Source organism: Wickerhamomyces anomalus (assembly GCF_001661255.1).
Source record: "Wickerhamomyces anomalus NRRL Y-366-8 unplaced genomic scaffold WICANscaffold_2, whole genome shotgun sequence".
Lineage (NCBI taxonomy): Eukaryota > Fungi > Ascomycota > Saccharomycetes > Phaffomycetales > Wickerhamomycetaceae > Hansenula > Hansenula anomala.
The window spans coordinates 1724332-1748557 of NW_017567111.1; the positions used below are offsets into that span (position 1 = coordinate 1724332).

A 24226-nucleotide genomic window follows, 5' to 3' on the forward strand; every position below is an offset into this window, starting at 1 on the left:
AAAACATAAACACTTCAAGTAGCCATCAACTTTCACGCAAAGAAGTGGAGAGGAAAAGTATCTTAATGAACAATATGCCACCCAAAAGACATTTGGAGGACGAATCAAAGAATCCTGATAAGAGACAGAAAGGTGATATGTCTAGAGAAGACGCAATAAGACAAGCTAAAGAGAGAATTGCACAAATCAGAGAGAAATCATCAAGTCAAGATTCAACACCAACACCAACTCAAGATGCTAAACCTAAGCCACAGATATCACAATCCCTCAAAGATAGAATAGCTGCAACAAAAGCGAGACTTCAAAAGAAGCAAGAAAACGTTGTGAAAGACAACAGGCATGAAGATAGTAGCGTGGGTAGAGGTTTAAATGTTGAATTACATCCATTGTTACAAGGGCAAACAGACACCACCATAAGCCAACCAATTGATAATCCAAACATTAATAAAGTCAATAAAAGAGGTTATAAAGTGAATCCATATCTTGATAATCTTGATCGCTCTAGAAAGAAACGTGAACTTCAATTCAATGAATCAGGGAAATATATCGAACAAGCTAATGAAATACGGAAACAACAAAGACTTGCTGAATTGAAAAGAAAAATAGATGAATCAACTAAGAAGGCGGGGCTTGAGCCAGACCTAGCAATTGGTGAAGACTTGTATAAAGTTGCTAAACCACCACAAGTTGAATGGTGGGATGAACCGTTATTGATCGATGGTGATTATGCAAAAATCAACCAGGATGCAATTTCACCATATATTCAACATCCTGTTCCTATTAACGCTCCATGGGAACGCCATTTGCCACCACCTAAGCCTTTGTATTTGACTAAGAAGGAGATGAAGAGAATACGAAGAAATGATCGTGCTGAGAAGTATAAAGAACAACAAGATAGAATAAAGTTGGGATTAGAACCAGCACCACCTCCAAAAGTCAAATTGAGTAATCTGATGAGTGCACTGACTAATGAAGCTATTAAAGACCCCACTGCTGTGGAACAAAGGGTTAGAAAAGAAGTTGAAGAGAGAAGATTGAAACATGAAGCTACAAATGAAGAACGAAAATTGACCAAGGAGGAAAGACACGAAAAGGAGAATGCCAAATATGAAAGGGATTTGGAAAAAGGTTATTGCACTGCTGTCTTTATTGTTGATAAGCTTGTTCATCCTTCACACAAGTTTAAGCTGGACATTAATGCCAAACAGTTGAACCTTGTTGGTGTTGTGTTGTATAATGAACAATTCAATCTAGTTATAGTGGAAGGAAGTGAGAAAAACATCAAGTTTTACAAAAAATTGATGCTTAATAGAATCAAATGGACAGATAGTACTACCGTTGACGAACAGCATTTTGATTTGAGTAAGAATAAATGTCAAATTCTTTGGGAAGGTCAATTAAAGGACCTACATTTCAAAAAATGGTCAAAATTTCATGCAGATGATGAAGAGACAGCTGTGGAGTTTTTGAAGAGATTTAGTGTTGAAAACTACTGGAGAGAAGGGAAAGTCAAAGTTAATCAATGAAAGGATCTAAAAGGAGGAGATAAAACAAAATCATACTTCATTTAATTGATGCTATTTACAAAAGTTATATGTAGGCTTTTTCTCTTTAAGCTTCTTCTCTAATCTTAGCCAAGATTTCTGAATCTCTGAATAAGATAACTTCGTCATCACCAACTTGAACAGTTGAACCACCAAATGGAGGAATTAAAACGGTATCACCTTCAGCAACATTTGGGACAACTTTGTTACCGTTTTGATCAGTAAAACCTGGACCAACTGCTAAAACTTTAGCTTGGTTTAATTTTTGAACATTCTTTTCTGGTAATAAGATACCTGAAGCAGTTTTAGCTTCAGCTTTGACACGTTGAACTAAGACACGGTCTAATAAAGGAACAATTGATTTAGCTGATTTCAATAAGGTTGACTAAGCAATTGTGATTAGTATTAGATCAATGAGGGATAACAGTGTACAAAGTGTGTTAACCATTCAAAAGAGCCTTTCTGACACATACCATTTTGAATTAAAGTGATTCGAACAAAGACGTTGATGGGATTGTGATGATTCAAAGAATCAGAAACATGGAGGTAACTTTTGGTTTTATACCAATTTTTCACTGAACGTTCGAGAAGAATCGGCTCCCAAAAAAAAAAAAGCAGACAGCACAGCGCACCATAACCATTTCCAGATTCGGATGTTAGTGAAATCATAGAAATGATGGGAAATGATGAAGGAAAGGGAATTGATTGGAGATTAAATTAATTAGTATAAATTGGTTATTAGAGTAAGAACAGCTGTCTAGTATGCTGTGGATCAGATGGTGTCGTGTATTAATAGGAAGTCAATCGTAAAAGAGACCTCTCAGTTCAGGCAGGTTAATCTCCGTTAAGCATAATAACTCAACTAGAGGTTTTAAGCTGATCAGTAAAAGGAGAGCTTCTTATGAGCCAATAAGCTGATCAATGATCAATAATGCAAAATTATCTCTTACTCATCTTTCCAATACTTTCTCAAAAAGACCTTTGAAGTGTAGTCGATTACTTTCTATATCTGCCATTTCAAAAGTGCACCAAAAGAGTTCGCGAATCAGCGATTCGAGCCCCTTTGATTTTTGGGTGAAAGATTCAAAGCTACAAAACTTGAAGCCAATACAATTGGTTAAATTATATTACAAAACACATCACAATGGTTGCGTATTACTCAATTTTCGGTAAACAAGTTGCTTCTCACTGGGTGAGTGTTTTTGATAGTGGTTCTAAAGAGATTGAAGAAGAAGTTGTTGGTTCGTAGTACTACCTATGACTGGTTGGAACGGTTCTGATAGATGAATACCAAATCTTTTTACTTTAGAGCTACACTTGATCGTACTTGAACTAACAATTCTGAATAGATTGCTATTGGTACTTTATCAGCAGCAGCAGCTGTTGCCGTTGTTCCAGGCTACTTGCCAAAATCTGAAGCTCCAGCTAAAGCACCAACCCCAGCTCCAGTGCAAACTAAAAAAGAAGATGATTTAGATGTTGAAAAACTATTAACGTGAGTGTCATCAAGATTGGGAATGTTGGACTGTTTACTAACTCTATACATAGTGAATTCTTGAAAGAAGAGGAAACAAATTAGAAGTCGATTCGATGTCATAAAAATTACCAACATATTCATACACTTTTCTCCAAAACCTCAAGAGGAAGGTAATCACCACTGGAAGGGTGTGCACATTTCACATACCATATATCAAAATCAATTAAAATGATGTTATGAAATAGTTAAATCATGTTTTGTAGTGCTGATCAAACTTACTGCTAACTCAGTTGTTACTAGTTAGACACCAAAAAAGCGATTATAAACGAATCCATCGAGAGATAGATATGACTATAAGTCCTTTCTACTAAAATTCACATTAACTCTACTTCCAATTGTACTTGAACTTGTTCTTGATTTTACAAATATGCCACTACACTTACGTAATTTTTGAACCCGATGAGCTCGAAAAAAAAATTATCAACAACTTCAAAATTGGATAAAGCTCTTCTTTCAATATTCTTTACAACTTACAAAGGCCAAATCAAATACACAAAAATGAAATACGTTATAGAACATATGGAAGCTGGATTCACGGAATGGGTGATCTTAGAATATTCAACCATCATAAAAGAGCTTGGTAAAGAAAACTTGATTTTGACATCATTACCAGCAGGTACAACTGAGAAAGATATTCCACAACAATTAATAGATTTGGGATTACAATGGACCACCAAGGAAGTTACAGAGATAGGAACAGAATCTTTGCCAATAGTGAAGGAAAGAGTTTGCTTATTAGATCCTTCAGCTGAAACTGATTTAGTTGTTGAAGATTCTGATAAGTTTGACTATTTCGTATTTGGAGGTATTTTGGGAGATCATCCACCAAGAGATAGAACTGGTGAATTACGTAAAAAGTATGGATTTGTTGGTAAGAGATTAGGGAATAAACAAATGACTACAGATACTGCCATTAGAACTACTCAATTAATCATACAGAGTAAAACACCATTTGAAGAGATTAAATTTATTGATTATCCAGAGTTTAGATTCAATAAAAATGAAGCTACTGAAATGCCATTCCGTTATGTTTTGAATAAAGAAGGGAGACCAATCTTACCAGATGGTATGTTGGATTTGATTAAAAGAGATTCTGAACAATCCTTAGATGATTTACTATAATCTGTTAATTGTACATTAAATTTCATGATTTCGTTTATTTGTAGTCTCTATATTAATTGCTTTGTTTCTTTTCAACTCTGACTTTTGCAGTCTTTTCTTTGACTTTTTCATGTTTTGCCAATACTTCTTTTAGTATAAACCCTGCAATGTTTTCATCCTCAAAATAACTAACATGTGCACTTATTGATGAAATAATTGTCAAGTCAAAATACCCTTGTTTCAATTCATAGTCAACTCTACCATTATAATTCAAGCTTGATAACTTTGCCAGTTGTTCATCTGTAAGCTTTGCTTGCTTCAATTGAACGCTTTTATCTTGTTCATCATCTTTTAAAGCATCAGGGACTGCATTATTTGAAACTGTTTTCAACATCCTTTCAACATTTTTAGTTGAAGTAACGTTAGACCAAGCATCAGCAGCTGTACCAATGACTTTATTACTCAGACTTTCACTGAGTTCAGCCCATGATGCTAACTGTTTGTTGAAATCTTCAATCAAGAAGGGAACAGATTCTGGTTGAAAGTTTTTGAATTCTGGTGAGATCAAAGGTTCAATTCTATAACCAACTGGATCGCACGGATGGAAAACGTTGTATAAATTATCACATCTTGGAACTGACATTTTATCATTTGAAGAGCCATTCAATTCCGTAGATCCAATGTTTTTCAATTTCAACAAGTTGAAAACTCCAACTGGAGAGCCTAATGCAAAATAGTTGTCAACTTTGAAGTCTAAATATCTACTTGGTTTATCTTGCTGATCTTTAGGAATTGGTTGTTTTGGTTGCATTGATAATATATCAAACCCGATTGCAGAACCTAATGAATGTCCAATAATACTGATTTTACCATTAAATGACGGATTTCTCTTTTTGAATAAATGGTATAAGTCATTTGCTTGTGTGGTGACTTCATCTAAAATTTGATTCAAGTATCTTGGTTCATAATATAATAGCACATCAAGCAACACTGAACCTAATAAGTTTCTTAATGGTTTCATTTCTTCGACAGTGATATCATTCAAAGTTGGTAATCTATGGTTACCATGTTCATCACGATCTTCTGATGGTTTATGAGTGGAGAAATCAATTTTATGTCTCCATGAAATAGGCAACACTTGAATTCGACAATTTTTATCATTATTGAGCAATTTTTGGAAATCCTTGTTTTGTTCATAAACCTTTTTGATGTTTTTTCTTAAAACATTCACAGTGTGAATGAAGTTAACTCCTTGAAATTTTGTACCCAAAGTTTGACCAATCCCATGAATACAAAATATTAAATGATCAACTTCTCTACCTTTAGACGTGGTACCATCTTCAACTTCTTCATTGTCATAATCTTGTTCAATTTCGATCTCCATTGCTTGTTTTGTATTTTCATGGTCTGATTTAGCGGTGTTTGTTTTAGTCTTTTCACCAAACATTTGTGATAACTCCAATTCAAAAATACTTGATAATGAAGATCTTTCAGGTTTGGTCTCAGTATCACTTGATCCACTAAATCCTCTTGTAACTCGACTAGCCCCTAACGCAGGCCCATTTTGTAAACCTTTCAAATAACCAACTTGTAATTTCCCGCCATATAGCTCATTTAAAATATAAGCAGTCTTATCTTCACTGTAAACAACCAATTTACCTTCTTTGAAACCATCCAATTTATAAATATCTCTTTGACCATGCTCATTTTCGAGATTAACTTCAGCATCATCATCCTTTTCTTTATTGTTCTTAATCTTTTTTGCAAATGGTTTTAGTTTAGCATAACCCTTCTCTAGTTCTTCAGAAAGTTCTTCACGTAAAGGATAACCATCAGAATTAAACCATAAACCTCGGCGAATTTCATAAACTGCACCTTCCCAATAAACCGGATACATTTTTTTCTCCAAAAGGTCAACCTCAAATAGATAATCTTCATTAACGGGCACTTTATATTTATCCGTGTCTTTCAATTCACCATCATTATGAAGTTGTTTAGCCAAGTGTTGGTATTTCTTTTCAATTCTCTCTGAATCAAACTCTGAAAAAGCTGAAAATTTCTTTGGATCTTCCTTTTTAACATATTCATACTCTTTGGGCATCGATATTGGGTTATCTGTAGCATAGAACCATCTTGGTTTCAAAGGCGGTATTTTCGGTTTATATGGCTGAAGCTTTTCATCTTTAGTTGATATTTGGGATTGATTTTGTTCCTCTTCTTTGATGTTTCCTAATCCTGGGAAGTTTTTCTTCTTGATAAATGTGAAATGTCTTTTGGATGTTGTTGTGGTTGATGTTGACACATGGGGTATCCTTTTCAAGATTGCTGATTGATCAATCACCAGGCTTCGAAATAGCATTTGAGGAGTCTTTATTCTGGCAGTCATGAAGCTGTTTTACTTCTAGTGAGTGGAATATTCAAGTATATAACTATTAGGGAAACGTTGTTGGTAATACGTGGTGTTTACTAAAAACAAGCATCTGTCAAAATTTGAATTTTGATGAGCTCTGTAAAGCCCAACGTTTGCGACTTTACCAGGATCTGACCACCCAACGAACAGGTTGAATATTCCCAATCAACTGATTTGCAAAATGAATGAAGAGATGAAGTTGGGATAGAATTACATGACAGTCATGATATTTTCTCATAAATGATACAGTACTATGCTATATTGATTTTGAGATTGATTCTTGAAAGATTTCAGCACTAGATTGTTGAAAGAGGTTAAAATTGGCGTCTAGGCATTTCAAATAGAATCCAGATCAATTCAGCATTGAACCCTTGGATAATATTATCACCAATTCAAGATATCCAATCTCAAAATCTAAAACAAACCAACTTCATCCGTGTGATCTCTCTTTCCTTCATTCAACAATGTCATCATCTCAATCCAAGATGAGCAAACGGGCTTTCAGACGTTGAAAAAAAAACATCATCAATAGAATTTGTCATAACCCCGTATACTATGTACAACTTTAAACACCACAATCACCCTTCAAAATGGTTTCTGCAAACTACTTAAAGAAAGCTCAAGCATTTATTGACTCAAACAAATACTTTATGATCTCAAAATCATGGTGTCCAGATTGTGTTTATGCTGAAAACATTTGGAAAAAATATGGTGTCTCATCAAAAGTTGAAATTCTTGAATTGGACAAATTAGCTGATCAAAAAGAAGCTTTAGAATTAGAAAAAGCATTCACTGAAATTGCAGGTAGAAAATGGGTTCCAACTATTTGGTTCAATGGTTCAAGATTTGGTACTGAACAAGATTTGAAAAGATTAGAAAGTGAAGATGCTACTGAAAAGGAATTTAAAAATGCTGGATTGTTATAATTTTACAATTTAATCAATAGAAAAGTCCATTTTGAATTTATTGTTTTATATATAGGTCATTAAACGTGTCATGATATTCAACTCTTTTAGTTAGAATTTTCTCTGGAGGATCTACTTCTAGTTCTTAATGGATTAGGAATTGTTGGTACTCTTCTTCTTTGTGCAGGTGTCAATCCATCAACTTCTCCAAACGTTATACTATTTTCTGAAAACCTAACAGTACTAGCACTAGAATTCAAATGTTCCTCCACTATAAGTTCTTGTGCTGTGATATCTCTTGGTGATAATTTTTCAACTTCATGTTCTGACGAAGTTGATGGGATTTGATCATCAAATGTGACAGCTGATAATCCACCACGACTTTTTCTTCTATTGTGACCTTTTTTAAATAATTTTGATTGTTGTTGATTCTCCAAAGTTGAAGAATCTTGTGATATTGGAGGTGTAGTAGCCTCAGGATCATCATCCCCAAAATCAACTTCAGTCTTTGTTGTAGCATCTTGATAAATCTCTTTGAAGGTGCCTTCATCACTGACTTCTTTATTGTATAATTTCTCCAAATAACCAGAAGGTACACCAGTTTTAGATATTGATCTTCTAGCTTTCTTCTTTTGTGGACCACTCATTTCATCAGAACTTCCAATAGATCCATTTGTGAAAACACCCGGAGCCAAGTTTTTATCTGCATCAATCCCCATATCTTTTAATTTCTGAATAGATGCAATCCCAATATCATCTTGTTCAATATCTGGTAGAATAGCACCACAGACTAAAGCAGCATGATCTTGACTTTTATATTCAACTTGATGAGCCAATCTTGCATGGTTTAGGAAACCCTGAGCTGAACCAAAATCCGATCTGGCACATGTTGGACATTCAATCTTTACAATAACACCATCTGATCTTTTATGAACACAAATTTTATTACCATTTGAATCCACCACGGGGCGTAATCCACCATATGAGGTACGATGAGGCTTTGGGGGTTCTTCTGATCCACTTTTCCTTATGTTATAGAATGAATGTCTTCTTGTGATTATTTCCGAGTCATTTGTTGATGTGTTATAATTGTTTAATTCATTCTTGACTCCATCTCTCATATCGATAACATTTTGGACGTATTTGGAATACGCGGGATCATCATGAAGTTTTTGTAATGTATCTAATTGAGTCTGGACTTTTGATATCTCATTTTGTACTAGATTATACTCTCTATGTTTCAACAAGATTTCAACATCGATTTGATTTATAACATTTTGTTTAATTTCATCCTCTAATGAATGTTCTTCATCATGAATCTCTGTAGGCGAGAACCCATCAGAATTTGGCGATTTTGGGGTCGCTATCTGCAGATATATATTACTCTTATTTTGATCATGATCTGAACCTGAACTATTGAAATTGTAACCACTTTCTTGTGACATTTGATTTATCTGTAATGGATTTAATTGACAGGTCCGACTCGCAATTGATAAGCAAAGAGGTATTAGCAGCAGGTCAAAAGATGAAAATATTGCAAGTATATTTGGAGATATACACCTTCTTGAATATACCTTTTCAAATGAGTAAGATGGTTGAGTTTTGGGATGTTTATTCAAAATGTAGTTTTGTTATGTTTTTCGCCATTCACTTTAACCCACATAAAAAATCCATCAACTGGCCGTATCAGGATTTAAAACACAAGAACAAAAAAGATGAAATCAAAGGAAGTAATACACAAAATAATGAGGCTTTAAATTCATCTACAGCATGACCATATACATTAAATAGGATTGTATCGTTTATTTTGATTGTTTCACTCAGACTTTGCGAAATGTTAGATTCAGTGAAAGTATTACCTAATACTAGGCTCATTCCTGAGTCAGCAGCCTGGCTGGAACGAGTCTAAAGAGTTTCTCGCCTTCGCTAAATTGCTCTCTATGGTTCCAACTGTTGAAGAACCAATACCATCAACTATTTAGAATAGTCATACAATATTTCGTTATCAGAGATACATTCACACAATCGAAATCTAAGCAGCATACTTACTTTTAAACTGCCCAAACTATCCAAAGCCCGTTCCTTTGAAATCGTTTGATCTGTCACCAGTCCCCGTGTCAAATCGTAGGCTAGTGATTTTTTTCTTCAGAAATCAAGATTCACAAGACTGGAGTACATTATTACAAAACTTTCAGTCTTTAAAACAAATACTCTAGTGAAGAACTTCTACTGTTCTTCATAAAATAGCATTTAAAGGTTCCAACACCACTCATATCAAATCACATATTCCACAATGTCAAGAATTCCATCCAGTTTTGATGGTAAAGAACAAGAATTGTGAGTAGCAAATCTAAAATCCTTTCCCACTAAAATTTCCCACTAACAAGTTGATATAGAGAAGTAGACTTTATTGAAAAATGTATTAAGAATTGTAAAGAACAACCCCTAGTGCCATTAGGTACTTTGGCCACATGTATAGCTGTTGGGTTAGCTGCTCATTCAGTGCGTATTGGTAATAGAAAAGGTGCTCAAAAATGGTTTAGATATAGAGTTGGATTTCAAGGTTTCACTATAGCTGCTCTAGTTGTGGGTGGCTTTATTTATGGTAAAGATAATGTAGAAAAGAAGAAGACAAGAGAAGAACAACTACATGAAAAGGCTAAGTTAAGAGAAAAATTATGGATTGAAGAATTAGAACGTCGTGATCTAGAAACTAAACAAAGAAAGAAAAGAGCTGAATGGGCTAGACAAAAAGCTAAAGAATTGGAAGAACAAGAGAAAGCTGCGGTCACAGCTGCTGATGTTGAAGATTCTCAAATTTTGAAAGAAATCAAAGAGATCAAAGCAGCTGAAGAGCAGAAGAAATGAACAAATTAATGTTTCTGCTTTTTGAATGAAGTCTACGATTATCTTAACAACAATGGTCATCTTTTTGGAAAGATTGCAAACAATATGATGAAAGTGTAAGTAAGTAAATATATGTTTTATGCTAGTTTGAAGGTAGAGCTGGTTGTTGATGCTCATGGTACTATGAGTTGATACTGTTGGTAGATAAAACAAGTGCAATGCTACATCTTCTGAAAATCTAGGCCGACACCACATGATTGAAGACTAGTCAATATTTCATTTTTTCAAATACTTGACCACTCAAAGGTTTTGATGTCTTCATGATTAGTACAGTGCTATTGATCAAGGCTAAATGTTCTGATCATCATTGACTCCTGAACGGTTTTAATGTAGTAGCTAACAATTCATTATAATCAAAATCATGAATCATGAAAGCATCAATTTAGTGAATAAATCGCTAAGTAAGAATCAATTATGTATTTTTGAAACCTAGATAGTTGAAACTTGAAGCCTGTTGATGGCACCTTCGTAAACGAACAGAGATCAAGTGATGGTGTCAAAAAACCGAGTTTCAAACTTTACGTACACTATTGTTGATTCAGATCAGATCAAAGGTGCTGAATGGAATCAACCATGTTGATATCTATCACATTTGACCCTCATCCAACAAGTTTGATCAAAAGCCATAAAAACTAAACCGTTGAGCTGAGCTATTTTTTTTTGCTTTTAAGACACATCCTTCTGCAAATAAATTTGAAATGATATCATACCTCTCCTTAAAATTTCCTGTTTTGGACGTTTTTATCGGTTTTTTCTCGAATTCGGAAGGCGAAATCTTGGATTTGATCAACAGTGATTTATCCGATTTTTAATGATTTTTCCTTAAATTCTTGACAAAATCTTGTTTTTTTTTGAATCCATCTCATGTCAAATTAATCCTCTTCATCTTCTCTAGTATTTGATTCATTGAAACCATTATTCCAAAATGTCTGACCCATTAGATCGTCTTGTCATGATTTCTCAACATGTTCACAATCAAAAAATTAACAAATCCACAATCCCAAGAGGTATGCCAGAGATCCCAGCAAATATCCAAACAAATTTCTCAAGACCTGTTCCAGGTGGTCAAGTTAAATCACCAACAGCTATAAAACCATCAAATTAGTTGGTTACCGCTATCATTTTATTTATTAATTGACACATCCAATAGTTACTGCTGGCCAGGCTTTGGTGTTCCTTTTCAGTTCAAGTTGCTAAAATCCAGACTAAATCAACAACGTCACACAATTGACAAACCCTACTGGATCACAAGGACCGATCATATTTCAATATCTATAGGATCACGGATAACATCCTTATATCATTTATATACGCGTTATGTTTTGTTTATCACCTCCCAAAGTGTAGCTCCTGGTGGTGTAGTTTTTTGTTTTCGCGAATCAGTTTTGCATGTTGGCCTTAACACTTCTATCTTTTTTACTCCCTGAATTTTTGAAGGCTGACGTTGTGTATTATTCTGGAGATTACACAAGCAGTATCTTACAATTAACACCATCAACTTGAGCAGAAGATGTTAGTGCTTGCAATTGGTGATTTACACATCCCAAATAGAGCTATAGTGAGTTTATTAATTGCATCCGAAAGATTCAATCAACTAACAATTGACAACAGGACCTACCGGCGAAAGTGAGTTAAAGAAGCATAGCAGACTATTCTAAATATCAATACTAATAATCAATCAGTTCAAAAAACTACTAGTCCCAGGTAAAATATCACAAGTTTTATGTCTAGGAAATGCAACATCATCACCATCAACCTTAGAATTCCTTAAAAATTTATCACCAGATTTCCAAATAGTTAAAGGTGAATTTGATGAAAATACATCATTACCATTATCATTAATCATAACACATGGCTCTTTAAGAATAGGGTTCACGAATGGATTCACAATAGTTCCTAGGGGTGATCCACTTTCACTTCTAACAAGTGCAAGACAGATGAATGTTGATGTTTTAATATGGGGTGGTACTCATAAAGTTGAAGCTTACACTCTTGAAGGAAAATTCTTCATCAATCCAGGTAGTGCAACTGGTGCTTTTTCAAATGACTGGCCTGAAGAAGACCTACCTGAGGATGAGGGAGTTGAGGAAAAGAAAGATGAGGAAGATACAACTGATAAAAAGGAGGACAGTGAGGAATCAAAAAAAGACGAACAAGAAGACGAATCAAAGGGTACAGAGAATAGTGTTGACGCAGAGAATGGATCAGAAATAAAAACAAGTGAAGCAAAAGAAGAATCTAAGGACTTTAATTCTGAGATAAAAGAAAACGAAGAAGACGAGGAAGATGATACGGATGATATTTATGACTCCGTCCCAAGTTTCACATTGTTGGATATACAAGGATCAGTGATAACTCTTTATATTTACACCTACATTGGTGGTGAAATTAAAGTTGATAAAGTGAGCTATCGTAAAGACCAACAATGAAGGTAGGAATTGGTGAATAGTTGAATGTACAATGTATAATATTGGTTCAAACAGCAACTAATTGGAGAATTTTTGAAAAGAATTGACATGTAATTCTGGGTTAGAACAAGGTTATCTACTTGCACCAAACACTGTTCGGCTGGGAATGTAGAATTCTAAGCTTTCATGGAGGTCGTTTAAGTGATCTGCCATTACTCAGAGGTCCAATAGTACGTTATCAAGCCAACTCAAAACATAAGATAACCAACACACCTGGCAAGATTTGTACTCAAATTGAATGTCAAAAGGAAAACTTCAATAATCAGATGTCAAGACTTCTCAAGAATCATCAATCAAAGTGAACACGGATTCACAAGGTTCCCAAATGTGAACCTATTGGCCAGCCCTAAGAGAATCTTTTGCGGGTAAAATTCGCGAACTCCATCAAGAACTTCATTTTTTTTCGTGTATAAATTTTTTATGGAATTTTTTTCTTTTCACACTTTTATCCAAACTTTTCATAAAGCATCCAAACAAATTTGTAAGTTTATTTAAAGATTGGAAAAAAAGATCAAGTTTATCAAGTTTGATAAGTTGAAGGTTTTATTTAGATGATGACTAGAGTGCATTTGGCTCGAGACGTTTCTGTCGATGTGGAAAAACCCACGCTACCTTACTATTTTCTCTGAAACAAAATTTAAAATAAACAATTTGTTTATTGACCTTCAATTTATTCATCCTTGTGGGACTTGGTTTCATTTTCATAATTTGAAATCATGGAACAAAGATGAGCTAATGCAATTCTAGATTAATAAGTGTATTGATAACTATTTGTTTGATTAATAAAAATTTCTTTCGGCTTTACATTGATAATCGTAGACAACATTTGCAATAAGCTACGTTTAACTCTTAAATTACAACTTTTATTCATTTCATTATTCATCTTCTATACCTTCTAGTAGATCAGTCTCCAAATCATCCACAAATTCTGATTTTTGAAATGTACTTGGTAGTAATTCATCCAATTTTAAAACTTTCTTCATAGAATAAGCATCTTCACCATCAGCATAATAACTCTTTTCAATACTCAACACTTCAAATTGTAAAGTATCTCTATATAAATGTAATGCAGCTCTATTTGATTTTCTGACATGTAAACTAACATATTCAGCTTTGAAAGTTTCTGTTAAAGAATATAATGCTTGTCTCATTAATTTTTCAGCAATACCTTGTCTTCTATATGTTCTCATAACTGATAATGAGGTAACATGACCATGTGGTGTTTTGTCTTCAGCATCTGGATCATCTTCCATCTTTGCCAACACATAACCGACAATTTTTTCATTTTTATTCACATAACTTGGATCACCTTTGACATCTTTTGTATATGAATTTTGATCTTCTTCTCCGTTTGATGGACCATCAGTTGTAGTGGCAACATAACTTGCTTCTGGCCATGATAATATGTGATACATGTAATATTTCAATTGGTAATTTTCTGGTAAATTGTGCAAATTGGCATTTTGCATACCTTGAACATCGGCGATTGTCGCAAGCCTGATCGTTATAGCCATTTCTTAACTTTGAATACTATATAAAACACAATGCTAAAGAAATGAATGGCCTTGGTACTGATATATGAAGGAGGTAGGATGAATTGATCGGTAAGACGTATTGGCTTTTGATGTAACGGTATTGTTGAATTAGGATTTTCTTTCAACTTTTTTCGAAAAATCTCGACAAAAACTCTATCAAGATTATATAATCAGTAGAACTAAACTGAGTGAGAATATTCGGTAGAATTTTATAAATATTCAACAATATTGGCTTCAAAAACACTATTTATGGCTTGAAGGTTTGAATGCTATCAAGAGTTATATATGTAATTGTAGGAATACATTAGTTCAAGGTGTCATGAACACTTTAGGGCTTAAAACTACACTTCAACCATCATTATCATGTCTATTTCGAATACCTAATGGCTTCTCTTTCGAGTACACCGTGATCAAATTTAATCAGAAATACTGTTCTTAGTGGGAATCCATCCGCTTCCATTGTATGAGCACTGACATTTGCTTGAAAATATGCAGAATCTAGGATACCTTCAATTATACCCGCAGTGAAAGCACCAACATTCAATTGTCCAAAATCTTTAGGCACTGAAATAAATTGTGACATCAAAGGTAGATTATCAATGATCATATCTGTTAAAGTTAGTATAAAATGCCCTTGTTAACTCATGAAGAATACATACACTCATCCTCTGAATCTTGTGATTTTTCTAGCCCATCCGCAGGTCTGCCAAACAAGGTCTTCCATACTTGTGTATGTATAAATTGTAAAGCTTCAACTATCTTTGTTTCCCTTTTAGCTGATTTTCCATCTCTCAATGAGATCAATTCCAAAAATTTTGTACCAACGCCGTACCCATATGAATTTAGTTTTGCTTCCAGTTGTTGAACACCTTTTGAACTTTGTTGCGTGTCTTGGATCATGGCGCTGAATAGAAACGCAAGAGATGATAAACTGACTTCTGGTGTCCTTCTGAATACACTATTATCATAAATGTTTTTAGACTTTGATACTATTTGACTTTGGTATGTTGAAGGAAGTTGTATAGGACCCAACGATGGATTATATCCAGGTTTCAAGCCTGTCGGTTTTGAAGTTGAAGGATTTATGATGTCCTGATTCATAATTATCGGTTAGACTATGATTATTCAATATGAAAGCAGATCTGTAAGTCTGTATACTGCATTGGATTGGGTTGTTGTGTTGAAGTTGATTTGATTTGAAAATTACACCAAAAATCAGAATGATTATATAATCTCAACATAAAATCTGTCAAATTCAAAAACATAAACATATCAACAAGAAAACCAACCACATTGTTTATATCACAGCGGTTAAGATTCAACTGAAGGGAAAGATTTGAGATGTTCTATAGCAGAAGGAGGAAATTTAGTGTCTATAGGGATTATTTTCTGAATGGTATAGTGATACCGCTGTGCTTAATTTCATGACCTAGAGGGATGAGTATTAATGATTTGAAGATGTACTATTGAGTGACACTACCTTTGATCAACAGAATGGGAACCAAGACAAGGTGGTGAATGGAGAGAAGGGACTTGAGAGAGTTGATGATATTTTGACTATTGGTGATATAACTAATGTTGCTGACCATATCGTTTCAACAAGGAAAAACTCGCCAATAAAGAAGATTCAACCAAACCCAAGACCCAAGCCCACAAAAAGCAAACCTTCCAAAGCTAGAAGGTCCAAAACCAATGCAAAAGGTAGCGGAAAAGTTACCAATCCTATAGTGAAACAGAAGCCAGTCAGGAAGCCAACAGCTTTTGATGGTTTTAAACCAATTTTGGACGCCCCTAAAGGAAAAGGCAGTGAAGCTATATTACCATTGAAAATAGAGAAACAACACACGTCTCTTGATCCTGGCGACCTCCCATTTATTGACTCAAAATCTACCATTCCATCTATTCAACTATCTGAATTCCAACAACCACCAAAATCAGCATCTACACCCTTCAATAATTCATTAATAGAGTCATACAATGACAATCCGATTTCAAGAAGTACACCACTTGACCAGCGGCCGTTGGGGTATTCTACGCCGTTATTCCATTTCACTCCGCAAGATGTATCACCAGATAATACAGGATCAGGTTTACAAGAGTGTTCAAGTTCTCTTTCAAGACTACTAAGTAATGAAAGCCCATTAGCTAGTAAGAACCAGTTTGATAGTCTTAGAGATGATATACACAAAATTACAGATCGCATTAAAAATAATGTGTCACTAAAGAATACTTCCTCTGATTCGGAATATTATCCAAGAGGTGATATCAGTATCAAAGATGTTAGTTATGATCTTAGTGAAGCTGATGACAATATGAAGACTCCTTCAGGCTCTTCAGGTTCATCTGAAACCCAAATTCCAAGTAAAAGTATATTGAAAATTCCAGGGTCATCTTCATCTTTTAGCGATAGACCAAAAAAATCAGTCAAAATAAATGAAACTGCTTATGTTAACCCAATTCCTCTGAAGAATTTACACAGAAGGAAGAAGAAAAGACGAGCAACTGATGATTTAGCTTTGAGATCAAGTAAAAAAGTTAAGCTACTACATAAAGTTGATTCAAATACAAGCTATTCCGACCTTTTAGCTCTATGTGGTGAAGAGAAAGATCCTATAGATTTGATATTACACTAATTTTGAGTATTTTTACAATGATACAATTAAACAACTTCTAACATCCATTATTATTTTGTCTATCAACTTATTCTTGTAAGATGAATTCTTTCAATTCTGAATAAGCTTTATCTAAATCGTCATTAACGATTATTTTATCATGAGCACCAGTTTTTGAGTATTCAATTTCAGCACTGGCAGCAGCAATTCTCTTTTCAACACTTTCTTGGGTTTCAGTCCCTCTACCTTCTAATCTTTTTCTCAAGATTTCAATAGATGGTGGTGCTAAGAATAAAAATCTAGCATTCAAGTTTGTGTTTTTAACAGATTTAACACCTTGCATATCAATATCTAAAATACAAGCTCTACCTAATTTAGCAACATCTTCGACAGCTTTGATGGTGGTACCGTAATAGTTACCGGAGAATTGAGCCCATTCAATGAAAGCTTTTTCATCAATCAATTTTTTGAAATCATCAACGGCAGTGAAATGGTAATCTTTACCATCAACTTCACCTTGTCTTGGTTGACGTGTAGTATCTGAAAATAGTTAGTACTTTGTTTCAAGAGTAAATAGTTGTATAACAATACGCACTTGAAACCGAGAAACCAAATTTATCTGGGAATTCAGCAAATAATTTCTTCAACAAAGTTGATTTACCGGTACCTGATGGACCTGAAATGACGATTGGACGGTCTAAAATAAGAGATGTTAGTTCATGAATGTTCAGCAAACTCCAAAAAAACATAAGCCAAGTTATGAGAATGACTCACAGAGATGGCGTAACGTACTTGACATTTTTGTGAGAGGTGAGTGATAAGGTGTTATTAATGACTGGGTATTACCTCCTGAGTTCAAAGTACTTTTAAGAGATGTTGTGTTTATTTACCTCGTGTTTTTTTTTCAGTTGACGTCGTGTTGGAATTTTTATTTTTTTTTAGATGTGGCTGAACCTTAAGGTTTCGATTTCACTAGCCACAAGAGCATAATTGTGGCTGGTGAGCTTTCATTATGTTGACGAATTAATGAGATTATTATAACTCGATCAATTGAGGAATATCAAAGAACTAAGTACGGTGAGAGATGAAGCACTAAGAGATATCATCATCGTCTGAACTAATCGAACACATGATATCCCAAAATTTTGACCTTTTTGCTAACATTTTTGGCTAGAATGCTGGCTCTACCGGCTATTTTGATCGATTTTTCGATATACGTTGTGTTCTTGATTAATTTCAACAATCGAAGAAGAAAAAAACTATTCAAAACACCTTTCAAACAAACAATTCCATCCCAATAAAGATCGTTTATTTACTATTGATAGCTTCCCAAGTTTAGGTTCAATCAACTACTGAAGAAACCCCTTCAAAACTTGACTATTGCTTTCAGATCAGACTATAAAAGTACACATAATGTCAGGTTTAATACTCGGCGTTGGAAAGTACTTGATCAAAAGAGCTGTTGCCGATGATGGTGATGTACCAGATGTAACCATTCCTGATGATGGTGAAGGTGATACTAACCCAGTAACCGAAGAAATCTTCAGTTCTTGGGCTTTGTTCATCTTGCTCTTATTGTTGATATCAGCGTTATGGAGTAGTTATTATCTACAACAAAAAAGAATCCAGGCGGTCCATGAAACCGTGTTGTCAATTTTCTACGGTATGATTGTTGGTCTGATCATTAGAGTTTCGCCAGGTCATTACATCCAAGATACAGTGACGTTCAATTCATCATATTTCTTTAATGTTCTTCTTCCCCCTATTATTTTGAACTCTGGTTATGAACTTCATCAAGCAAATTTCTTCAGAAACATTGGCTCAATCTTGACATTTGCTATACCCGGTACGTTCATTTCAGCTGTTGTGTTAGGTGTGATCTTATATGTATGGACCGCTTTAGGTTTGGAAAGTGTGAATATTTCATTCGTTGATGCCTTATCTGTTGGTGCAACTTTATCCGCAACTGATCCAGTTACAATTTTGTCAATTTTTAATGCTTATAAGGTGGATCCAAAACTATATACAATTATCTTTGGTGAATCTTTGTTGAATGATGCTATCTCTATTGTTATGTTTGAAACTTGTCAACAATTCCATGGTCGTGATGCTAAATTCACTTCGTTTTTTGAAGGTATTGGTTTATTTTTGATGACTTTCACCATCTCATTATTGATTGGTGTCATTGTTGGTATCTTGGTTGCGCTAATTTTGAAACATTCACATATTAGAAGATATCCACAAATCGAAAGTTGTTTTGTCCTACTTATCGCATATGAATCTTACTTTTTTTCAAATGGTTGTCACATGTCTGGTATTGTCTCTTTATTATTCTGCGGTATTACATTGAAACATTACGCTTATTATAACATGTCAAGAAGAACACAAATCTCCACAAAATACATATTCCAACTTTTGGCTAGATTGTCAGAAAATTTCATATTTGTTTACTTGGGTTTAGCATTATTCACTGAAGTTGAATTGGTCTATAAACCAATGTTGATCATTGTCACCACGATTTCCATTTGTTTAGCACGATGGGCTGCAGTCTTCCCATTATCTAGACTAATCAACTGGGTTCATAGAATGCGTTCAAATGGTCAGTCATTACCAGATGAAATTCCATATCAGTATCAAATGATGACCTTTTGGGCTGGTTTGAGAGGTGCAGTCGGTGTCGCATTAGCTATGGGTCTCCAAGGTGAGTTCAAGAGCACTTTACTGGCTACTGTCTTGGTTGTTGTTGTGCTAACGGTTATTCTATTTGGTGGTACTACTGCAGGTATGTTGGAAGTGCTAAACATCAAAACTGGTTGTGTTGATGAAGATGAATCTGACGATGAATTCGACATTGAGGCACCAAAGGCAATCACAACCAACTCAGTATTGGCAAATAGAAGATTTAATAAATCAACACCAGCTGTTCCATATTCAGACATCAGAAACCGTTCAAGTCCGAACATTAATCCTCAAGAAGATTTACTTAGAGATGATGACGCACCAACTGATTTGGACGAAATACCACCATTGATGCCAGCATCTGTGAACCCTATGGAACGTTCATCAACTTCGATAGTGGGTACTGTTCAAAGTATACTACACACTGATGATAGAGCTAGATGGTTCCAAAATTTCGATGAACAAGTTTTGAAACCTGTGTTGTTAGATGTTGATCCTTCAAAGAACAATAGAAATGGATCTCCTCCAAACTGATCAACAAGGTCATTTATTTTATCTTTTCTGTGCTTTTCTAAAATTTTGTCATATATAAATGAAATACATGCATTTTTTGTAATGTGAAACTTATATATCCTTTTTACAAATGCTATACAGTACTTTTCTCAGTCCATATCAGCTTCCTCTCTTAAAGCAGTTTCGACTGTCCAATTTGCCAAGCGGAAAACATCTGGTGGTAATACTATATCATTCAAAACTTCACTATATTTCAATGTAACCTCCACAAAAGCGTTCAATGACAATTGATGCAATAAAGTTATTGGATTTTCTTCATCCTTTTGAGTTAGATGAGCTGGTGGGTTTTGGGCAAATTCACCACATGTAGAGACAGATTTTTCTAAAATTTCCAATATATCAGTTATTGTGGATGGAACTGTACCTTTCTTATCTTCGTCATAAGCATGTGTTGCCATTAATGAGACGGCAATGATAGCATTACTAACGGTGATTGCATTTGGGCATAAGCGTTTTGATTCCCGTAATAAAGTGTATCTAAATGGGGCACCAACTTCTGAAGTGACAAACTGATCATAGTAGTGTTTAGCATGCTTGATCAATTCTTTTGAATTTCCAATGACTAAATTCCACAAATTGCCGTCAAAGTACAAGTGGGATTCACTTGTTGAGTGTGTGATTTTCTTTGGTTCTGGAAGACCGTCATAAAGACGTTGTGTTTCAACTGAATGATATTCACGACCAAATAGATTTTGTGAGTCATTATGTTTATATGTTGGTCTAGCAGCTTGAGTTTCGTTTGGTGTTAAAGATTTGGCATATTCCAATAGGGCAATGTTGATATTTGAGTTATTTCTCTTGATGACATTTGTACATTCTTGTAAAATTTCACCCCAAATAAATTCTTTTCTATTGTTTCTTGAATAAATTGCTTGTCTCTTTTCTGGATCTTCAGATTTAGAGATGAATGCTAATTCTTGGAATGCTGTCATTTTGGTGAATGGTTTATCTGATTTTAATCCTGTTAGCAATGTTCCTAATGGATCAGTTGATAGTTCTGATAGTGTGTGACCACGATGTAAACAACCAATTGATAAGTAAGCGTTGAATGCATAATTGACAATTTCCCAGCTGAAAGACAATAAAAATGACAAAATTGAAATTTTGAATAAGAAGCCAAATGAAACACCAAATGATGGATAACTTTGATTCAACGAGTAAAACAAGCCAATCGTGTAGAAAGTGAAATCATAAATGTATTCTCGTACAAATAAATAAAATATTGGAGCTGAAGTAGAAGCAATCACAGTAAGAAGCACTGCTGTGCTCATAGCTTTTGGAATGTTTTTAAATAGAGTTTGCTTTGGGTGTGAGTAAAACTTGTGTTGGGCAAAGACTAATCTATCATAGTCAAGAATAGTGTGTTGAACTGAGTATACCAATGCAATGTAAAAAGCATTGAAATAATAAAAGATATATTGGTCATTAATTGGTGGGTATTGATGTTTCTTTGGAATAGCCTTGAAGGTCAACGAACTGAATTGCAAATGAGCTATTGAGAGGAATAGAAGTGATGAGACCCAATATATAGCCAATGTTATTAAGAACTTTTTACTGATCAATTGGCCAATATATTGATTTGCCAACGTTCTATACCCAAGAAAATCAACATGTAAGTTGTTTTTTCTCAGACAAGCTAATAAAAAGAATCCAAATGCTATGACTAGACCTCTTAACGGCAGCAATGTATTCCACCACGCCAAACCTGATGGAATGGCAACCAATACACTTAGTGCCCATGAAAATGTGAATATAGCTTTTGAAAGCTTTTGGAATCTAGTGGCGCAAACGTCACTGAAAATTGAATGATAATGATAAGCTGTTCTTGAAGATGATGATGATGAGATGCGCTCGTTTTGACCAGAGTGCGCTATACTCCTTGAGGCATAGGTCGAGCTCATGTTTTCAATGTAATCAATTCAGATGGTTCCAATTCTCAGTCCGCGTCACCAGCGAAGTCAACAGGTTCAAGTTGCTGTGATGATTCCAAGTCTGCTTCGAGATCTCGATTAAGTTGTTGTTTACACTGTTTTTTTTGATCATATAATTTTTCTTCCATTGTGGTGTCTGGATGTCTGATCTAAGGATCCATCTGAAAAGTAAACAAACGAAAAGGCGCGATCCATCAGAAAAATCAAAAAGAGGCGAACCATTTTGTTTGATTCAAAAACAAAGGCAACGTTTCAAAAAGGATACTGTTGAATCATATCTGTGGGAGCTCTTCTTTACTGGTGGTTTGATAAGCGCTGTTGAGTGAGATTCAAAATAAAAAGGGTTTTGCTGATTTCAAAAGTCATAGAATAATGAGCAACGCGATTCACAACACGGCAGTCAAGTCAGAAAACGTCAAGCTGAAACCTTTCTCGGATTCAGAAGCTGGTGATATTCAATCGAGGCTAGAAAAACAGCTAGGCCCTGAATACGTGTCAACTAGGCCTGGTGCTGGTGGTTTATCTGTCTCATATATTGAAGGATGGAAGGCGATCAATCTTGCAAATGCCATCTTTGGCTTTAATGGCTGGTACTCGGAAGTTAAAACAGTTCAGGTTGACTACCTCGATGAAAGAAGCGGAAGATTCAGTGTTGGTTTGTCGGTAATTGTCCGTGTGACATTAAAAGATGGTGCATATCATGAGGATATTGGATACGGAAGTCTAGATAATGCCCGTACAAAATCAATGGCATTTGAAAAAGCTAAAAAAGAAGCTATAACAGATGGCTTGAAGAGGGCATTGAGATGTTTTGGAAATGCTTTAGGTAATTGTCTTTATGATAAGGACTATCTAAGTAAAATCTCTAATGTGAAATGTGCTCCTCCGGATTTTGATGAGTCAAATTTAATGAGATATACTGATAATTTGGCACCACCAAGCAGGGCTGCTACCATTCCAGCTCAGTTACCTTCGGTGACCACAAATAATTCTAAAGACAGGTCCTCAACGGCAACTCTCCCAATTTCAAGAACTGCACAACAAAATTCAATGTCTAGAGTGTCACCAGCGCCTCAACCAGCCAAACCAGTTCAAGCGGTACCTCCTCACCCCAAAAGAGCAGCACCAAGTGCACCTTCGAATATTAGAAAACCGATAGAAAGAGATGAACATGATGATTTTGATGATTCGATGACTTTTAGTGATGATATTAATTTGGAATCAGAAGATTTTAATGATGAAGTTAATGAACTATTAAATACCAAACTTAAAACACCAGCCGGTGGTGAAGATGGTGAGCAACATGAACCACATTCAGAATCAACCACACAGGAACAACAGACTAATGATACTCCGTCTAGACCAGCTCAATCAGAAGTACGGCCTTCGGAGGTGAGCTTTGTCAAAGCTAGAGTTGCTGAAGACCTCCAAAAAAATGGGAATGTTGCCAGCAGTCATGCTTTCAATCCAAATTTTATCAGTCCGTCAATAAGGAGAACTGTTGATCCAACTAAGTCAACCCCAATCAAAAGAACTGCACCAAGTGAATTGAAAACTGTTCGTTATGATAACCCCAGATTAATACCTAATAGACAAATTGGTAAGCCTAGATATCCACCACCAAAAAGATCAAGAATAGACTCAGGAAAAGAAAATAGTAACAATTCTGTTGGCTCTGAAAAAACAGGGTCCCAGGATAAGGCTACGAATGGAGCTGAAACTAGTGGAAGTTAATGTACAATGATTTAATTCACAACTTTCTCGTAATCAAGTGATGAATTCTGCCTCCTAAGATTCGCTCAGTGTGCTTGAAACTTGTACTACTCTTCAAGTCTTGTAATATGGATCCTGAATCCTGAATCCTGATCTATTTCTTAAAATGATCACGTGATTATATCGCTCGTACGCGTATTTTGAAGCGAGAGATAAAATTACGATTCGATACAAAGAAACGTCTATATACAACTTCTGTGAAGATTACCTTTGATAAATTTAAACACCTACCCTGATAGATCACTCATCCA

The 24226-nt window shown here is 34.9% G+C and overlaps 17 protein-coding genes across 17 annotated transcripts; 10 read left to right on the plus strand and 7 right to left on the minus strand.

Annotated features, from left to right (window-relative positions):
* Window positions 1-74: 74 nt before the first annotated feature.
* PRP3 (U4/U6-U5 snRNP complex subunit PRP3) lies at window positions 75-1526 on the plus strand (the record flags this gene model as incomplete). The annotated part of the gene is made up of 2 exons (XM_019185550.1): window positions 75-139; window positions 353-1526. The coding sequence occupies 2 exons, from the start codon at window positions 75-77 to the stop codon at window positions 1524-1526; spliced, it is 1239 nt and encodes a 412-aa protein (XP_019040509.1).
* Window positions 1527-1611: 85 nt separating this feature from the next.
* HSP10 (Hsp10p) lies at window positions 1612-2020 on the minus strand (the record flags this gene model as incomplete). The annotated part of the gene is made up of 2 exons (XM_019184636.1): window positions 1612-1929; window positions 2018-2020. The coding sequence occupies 2 exons, from the start codon at window positions 2018-2020 to the stop codon at window positions 1612-1614; spliced, it is 321 nt and encodes a 106-aa protein (XP_019040510.1).
* Window positions 2021-2593: 573 nt separating this feature from the next.
* WICANDRAFT_67895 (uncharacterized protein) lies at window positions 2594-3123 on the plus strand (the record flags this gene model as incomplete). The annotated part of the gene is made up of 3 exons (XM_019184104.1): window positions 2594-2781; window positions 2894-3039; window positions 3093-3123. Exons 1-3 carry the CDS (start codon window positions 2689-2691, stop codon window positions 3121-3123), a joined length of 270 nt encoding a protein of 89 aa, XP_019040511.1. The 5' UTR covers window positions 2594-2688.
* A 456-nt stretch (window positions 3124-3579) lies between these two features.
* On the plus strand, window positions 3580-4203 carry SFM1 (protein-arginine N-methyltransferase SFM1; the record flags this gene model as incomplete). The annotated part of the gene is made up of 1 exon (XM_019181507.1): window positions 3580-4203. The coding sequence occupies one exon, from the start codon at window positions 3580-3582 to the stop codon at window positions 4201-4203; it is 624 nt and encodes a 207-aa protein (XP_019040512.1).
* A 52-nt stretch (window positions 4204-4255) lies between these two features.
* Window positions 4256-6541, minus strand: DDL1 (putative carboxylic ester hydrolase; the record flags this gene model as incomplete). The annotated part of the gene is made up of 2 exons (XM_019181602.1): window positions 4256-4548; window positions 4645-6541. The coding sequence occupies 2 exons, from the start codon at window positions 6539-6541 to the stop codon at window positions 4256-4258; spliced, it is 2190 nt and encodes a 729-aa protein (XP_019040513.1).
* A 641-nt stretch (window positions 6542-7182) lies between these two features.
* WICANDRAFT_77942 (glutathione-disulfide reductase GRX8) lies at window positions 7183-7518 on the plus strand (the record flags this gene model as incomplete). Its single annotated transcript, XM_019184637.1, has 1 exon — window positions 7183-7518. The coding sequence occupies one exon, from the start codon at window positions 7183-7185 to the stop codon at window positions 7516-7518; it is 336 nt and encodes a 111-aa protein (XP_019040514.1).
* Window positions 7519-7604: 86 nt separating this feature from the next.
* Window positions 7605-8942, minus strand: AHC1 (Ahc1p; the record flags this gene model as incomplete). Its single annotated transcript, XM_019184638.1, has 1 exon — window positions 7605-8942. One exon carries the CDS (start codon window positions 8940-8942, stop codon window positions 7605-7607), a length of 1338 nt encoding a protein of 445 aa, XP_019040515.1.
* Window positions 8943-9790: 848 nt separating this feature from the next.
* On the plus strand, window positions 9791-10278 carry RCF1 (respiratory supercomplex assembly factor RCF1; the record flags this gene model as incomplete). The annotated part of the gene is made up of 2 exons (XM_019180894.1): window positions 9791-9834; window positions 9894-10278. Coding segments are annotated over 2 exons (429 nt in total), but the record flags the coding sequence as incomplete, so codon positions are not given.
* Window positions 10279-11267: 989 nt separating this feature from the next.
* WICANDRAFT_90698 (uncharacterized protein) lies at window positions 11268-11838 on the plus strand. The gene has a single exon (XM_019186254.1). The coding sequence runs from the start codon at window positions 11330-11332 to the stop codon at window positions 11507-11509; it is 180 nt and encodes a 59-aa protein (XP_019040517.1). The 5' UTR covers window positions 11268-11329; the 3' UTR covers window positions 11510-11838.
* A 76-nt stretch (window positions 11839-11914) lies between these two features.
* Window positions 11915-12833, plus strand: VPS29 (retromer subunit VPS29; the record flags this gene model as incomplete). The annotated part of the gene is made up of 4 exons (XM_019181612.1): window positions 11915-11962; window positions 12016-12030; window positions 12087-12435; window positions 12691-12833. 4 exons carry the CDS (start codon window positions 11915-11917, stop codon window positions 12831-12833), a joined length of 555 nt encoding a protein of 184 aa, XP_019040518.1.
* A 914-nt stretch (window positions 12834-13747) lies between these two features.
* On the minus strand, window positions 13748-14386 carry ARD1 (peptide alpha-N-acetyltransferase complex A subunit ARD1; the record flags this gene model as incomplete). The annotated part of the gene is made up of 1 exon (XM_019183261.1): window positions 13748-14386. One exon carries the CDS (start codon window positions 14384-14386, stop codon window positions 13748-13750), a length of 639 nt encoding a protein of 212 aa, XP_019040519.1.
* Window positions 14387-14774: 388 nt separating this feature from the next.
* On the minus strand, window positions 14775-15508 carry TRS31 (TRAPP subunit TRS31; the record flags this gene model as incomplete). Its single annotated transcript, XM_019185551.1, has 2 exons — window positions 14775-15016; window positions 15067-15508. The coding sequence occupies 2 exons, from the start codon at window positions 15506-15508 to the stop codon at window positions 14775-14777; spliced, it is 684 nt and encodes a 227-aa protein (XP_019040520.1).
* A 16-nt stretch (window positions 15509-15524) lies between these two features.
* On the plus strand, window positions 15525-17040 carry WICANDRAFT_61870 (uncharacterized protein; the record flags this gene model as incomplete). The annotated part of the gene is made up of 2 exons (XM_019183262.1): window positions 15525-15551; window positions 15901-17040. The coding sequence occupies 2 exons, from the start codon at window positions 15525-15527 to the stop codon at window positions 17038-17040; spliced, it is 1167 nt and encodes a 388-aa protein (XP_019040521.1).
* A 67-nt stretch (window positions 17041-17107) lies between these two features.
* GUK1 (guanylate kinase) lies at window positions 17108-17818 on the minus strand (the record flags this gene model as incomplete). Its single annotated transcript, XM_019184639.1, has 3 exons — window positions 17108-17559; window positions 17615-17716; window positions 17812-17818. The coding sequence occupies 3 exons, from the start codon at window positions 17816-17818 to the stop codon at window positions 17108-17110; spliced, it is 561 nt and encodes a 186-aa protein (XP_019040522.1).
* Window positions 17819-18432: 614 nt separating this feature from the next.
* On the plus strand, window positions 18433-20232 carry NHX1 (bifunctional K:H/Na:H antiporter NHX1; the record flags this gene model as incomplete). Its single annotated transcript, XM_019181514.1, has 1 exon — window positions 18433-20232. One exon carries the CDS (start codon window positions 18433-18435, stop codon window positions 20230-20232), a length of 1800 nt encoding a protein of 599 aa, XP_019040523.1.
* Window positions 20233-20375: 143 nt separating this feature from the next.
* Window positions 20376-22082, minus strand: NDC1 (Ndc1p; the record flags this gene model as incomplete). The annotated part of the gene is made up of 1 exon (XM_019180844.1): window positions 20376-22082. A coding segment is annotated over one exon (1707 nt), but the record flags the coding sequence as incomplete, so codon positions are not given.
* A 386-nt stretch (window positions 22083-22468) lies between these two features.
* Window positions 22469-24160, plus strand: RAD52 (recombinase RAD52). Its single transcript, XM_019186255.1, has one exon. The coding sequence runs from the start codon at window positions 22575-22577 to the stop codon at window positions 23934-23936; it is 1362 nt and encodes a 453-aa protein (XP_019040525.1). The 5' UTR covers window positions 22469-22574; the 3' UTR covers window positions 23937-24160.
* The last annotated feature ends 66 nt before the right edge of the window (window positions 24161-24226 follow it).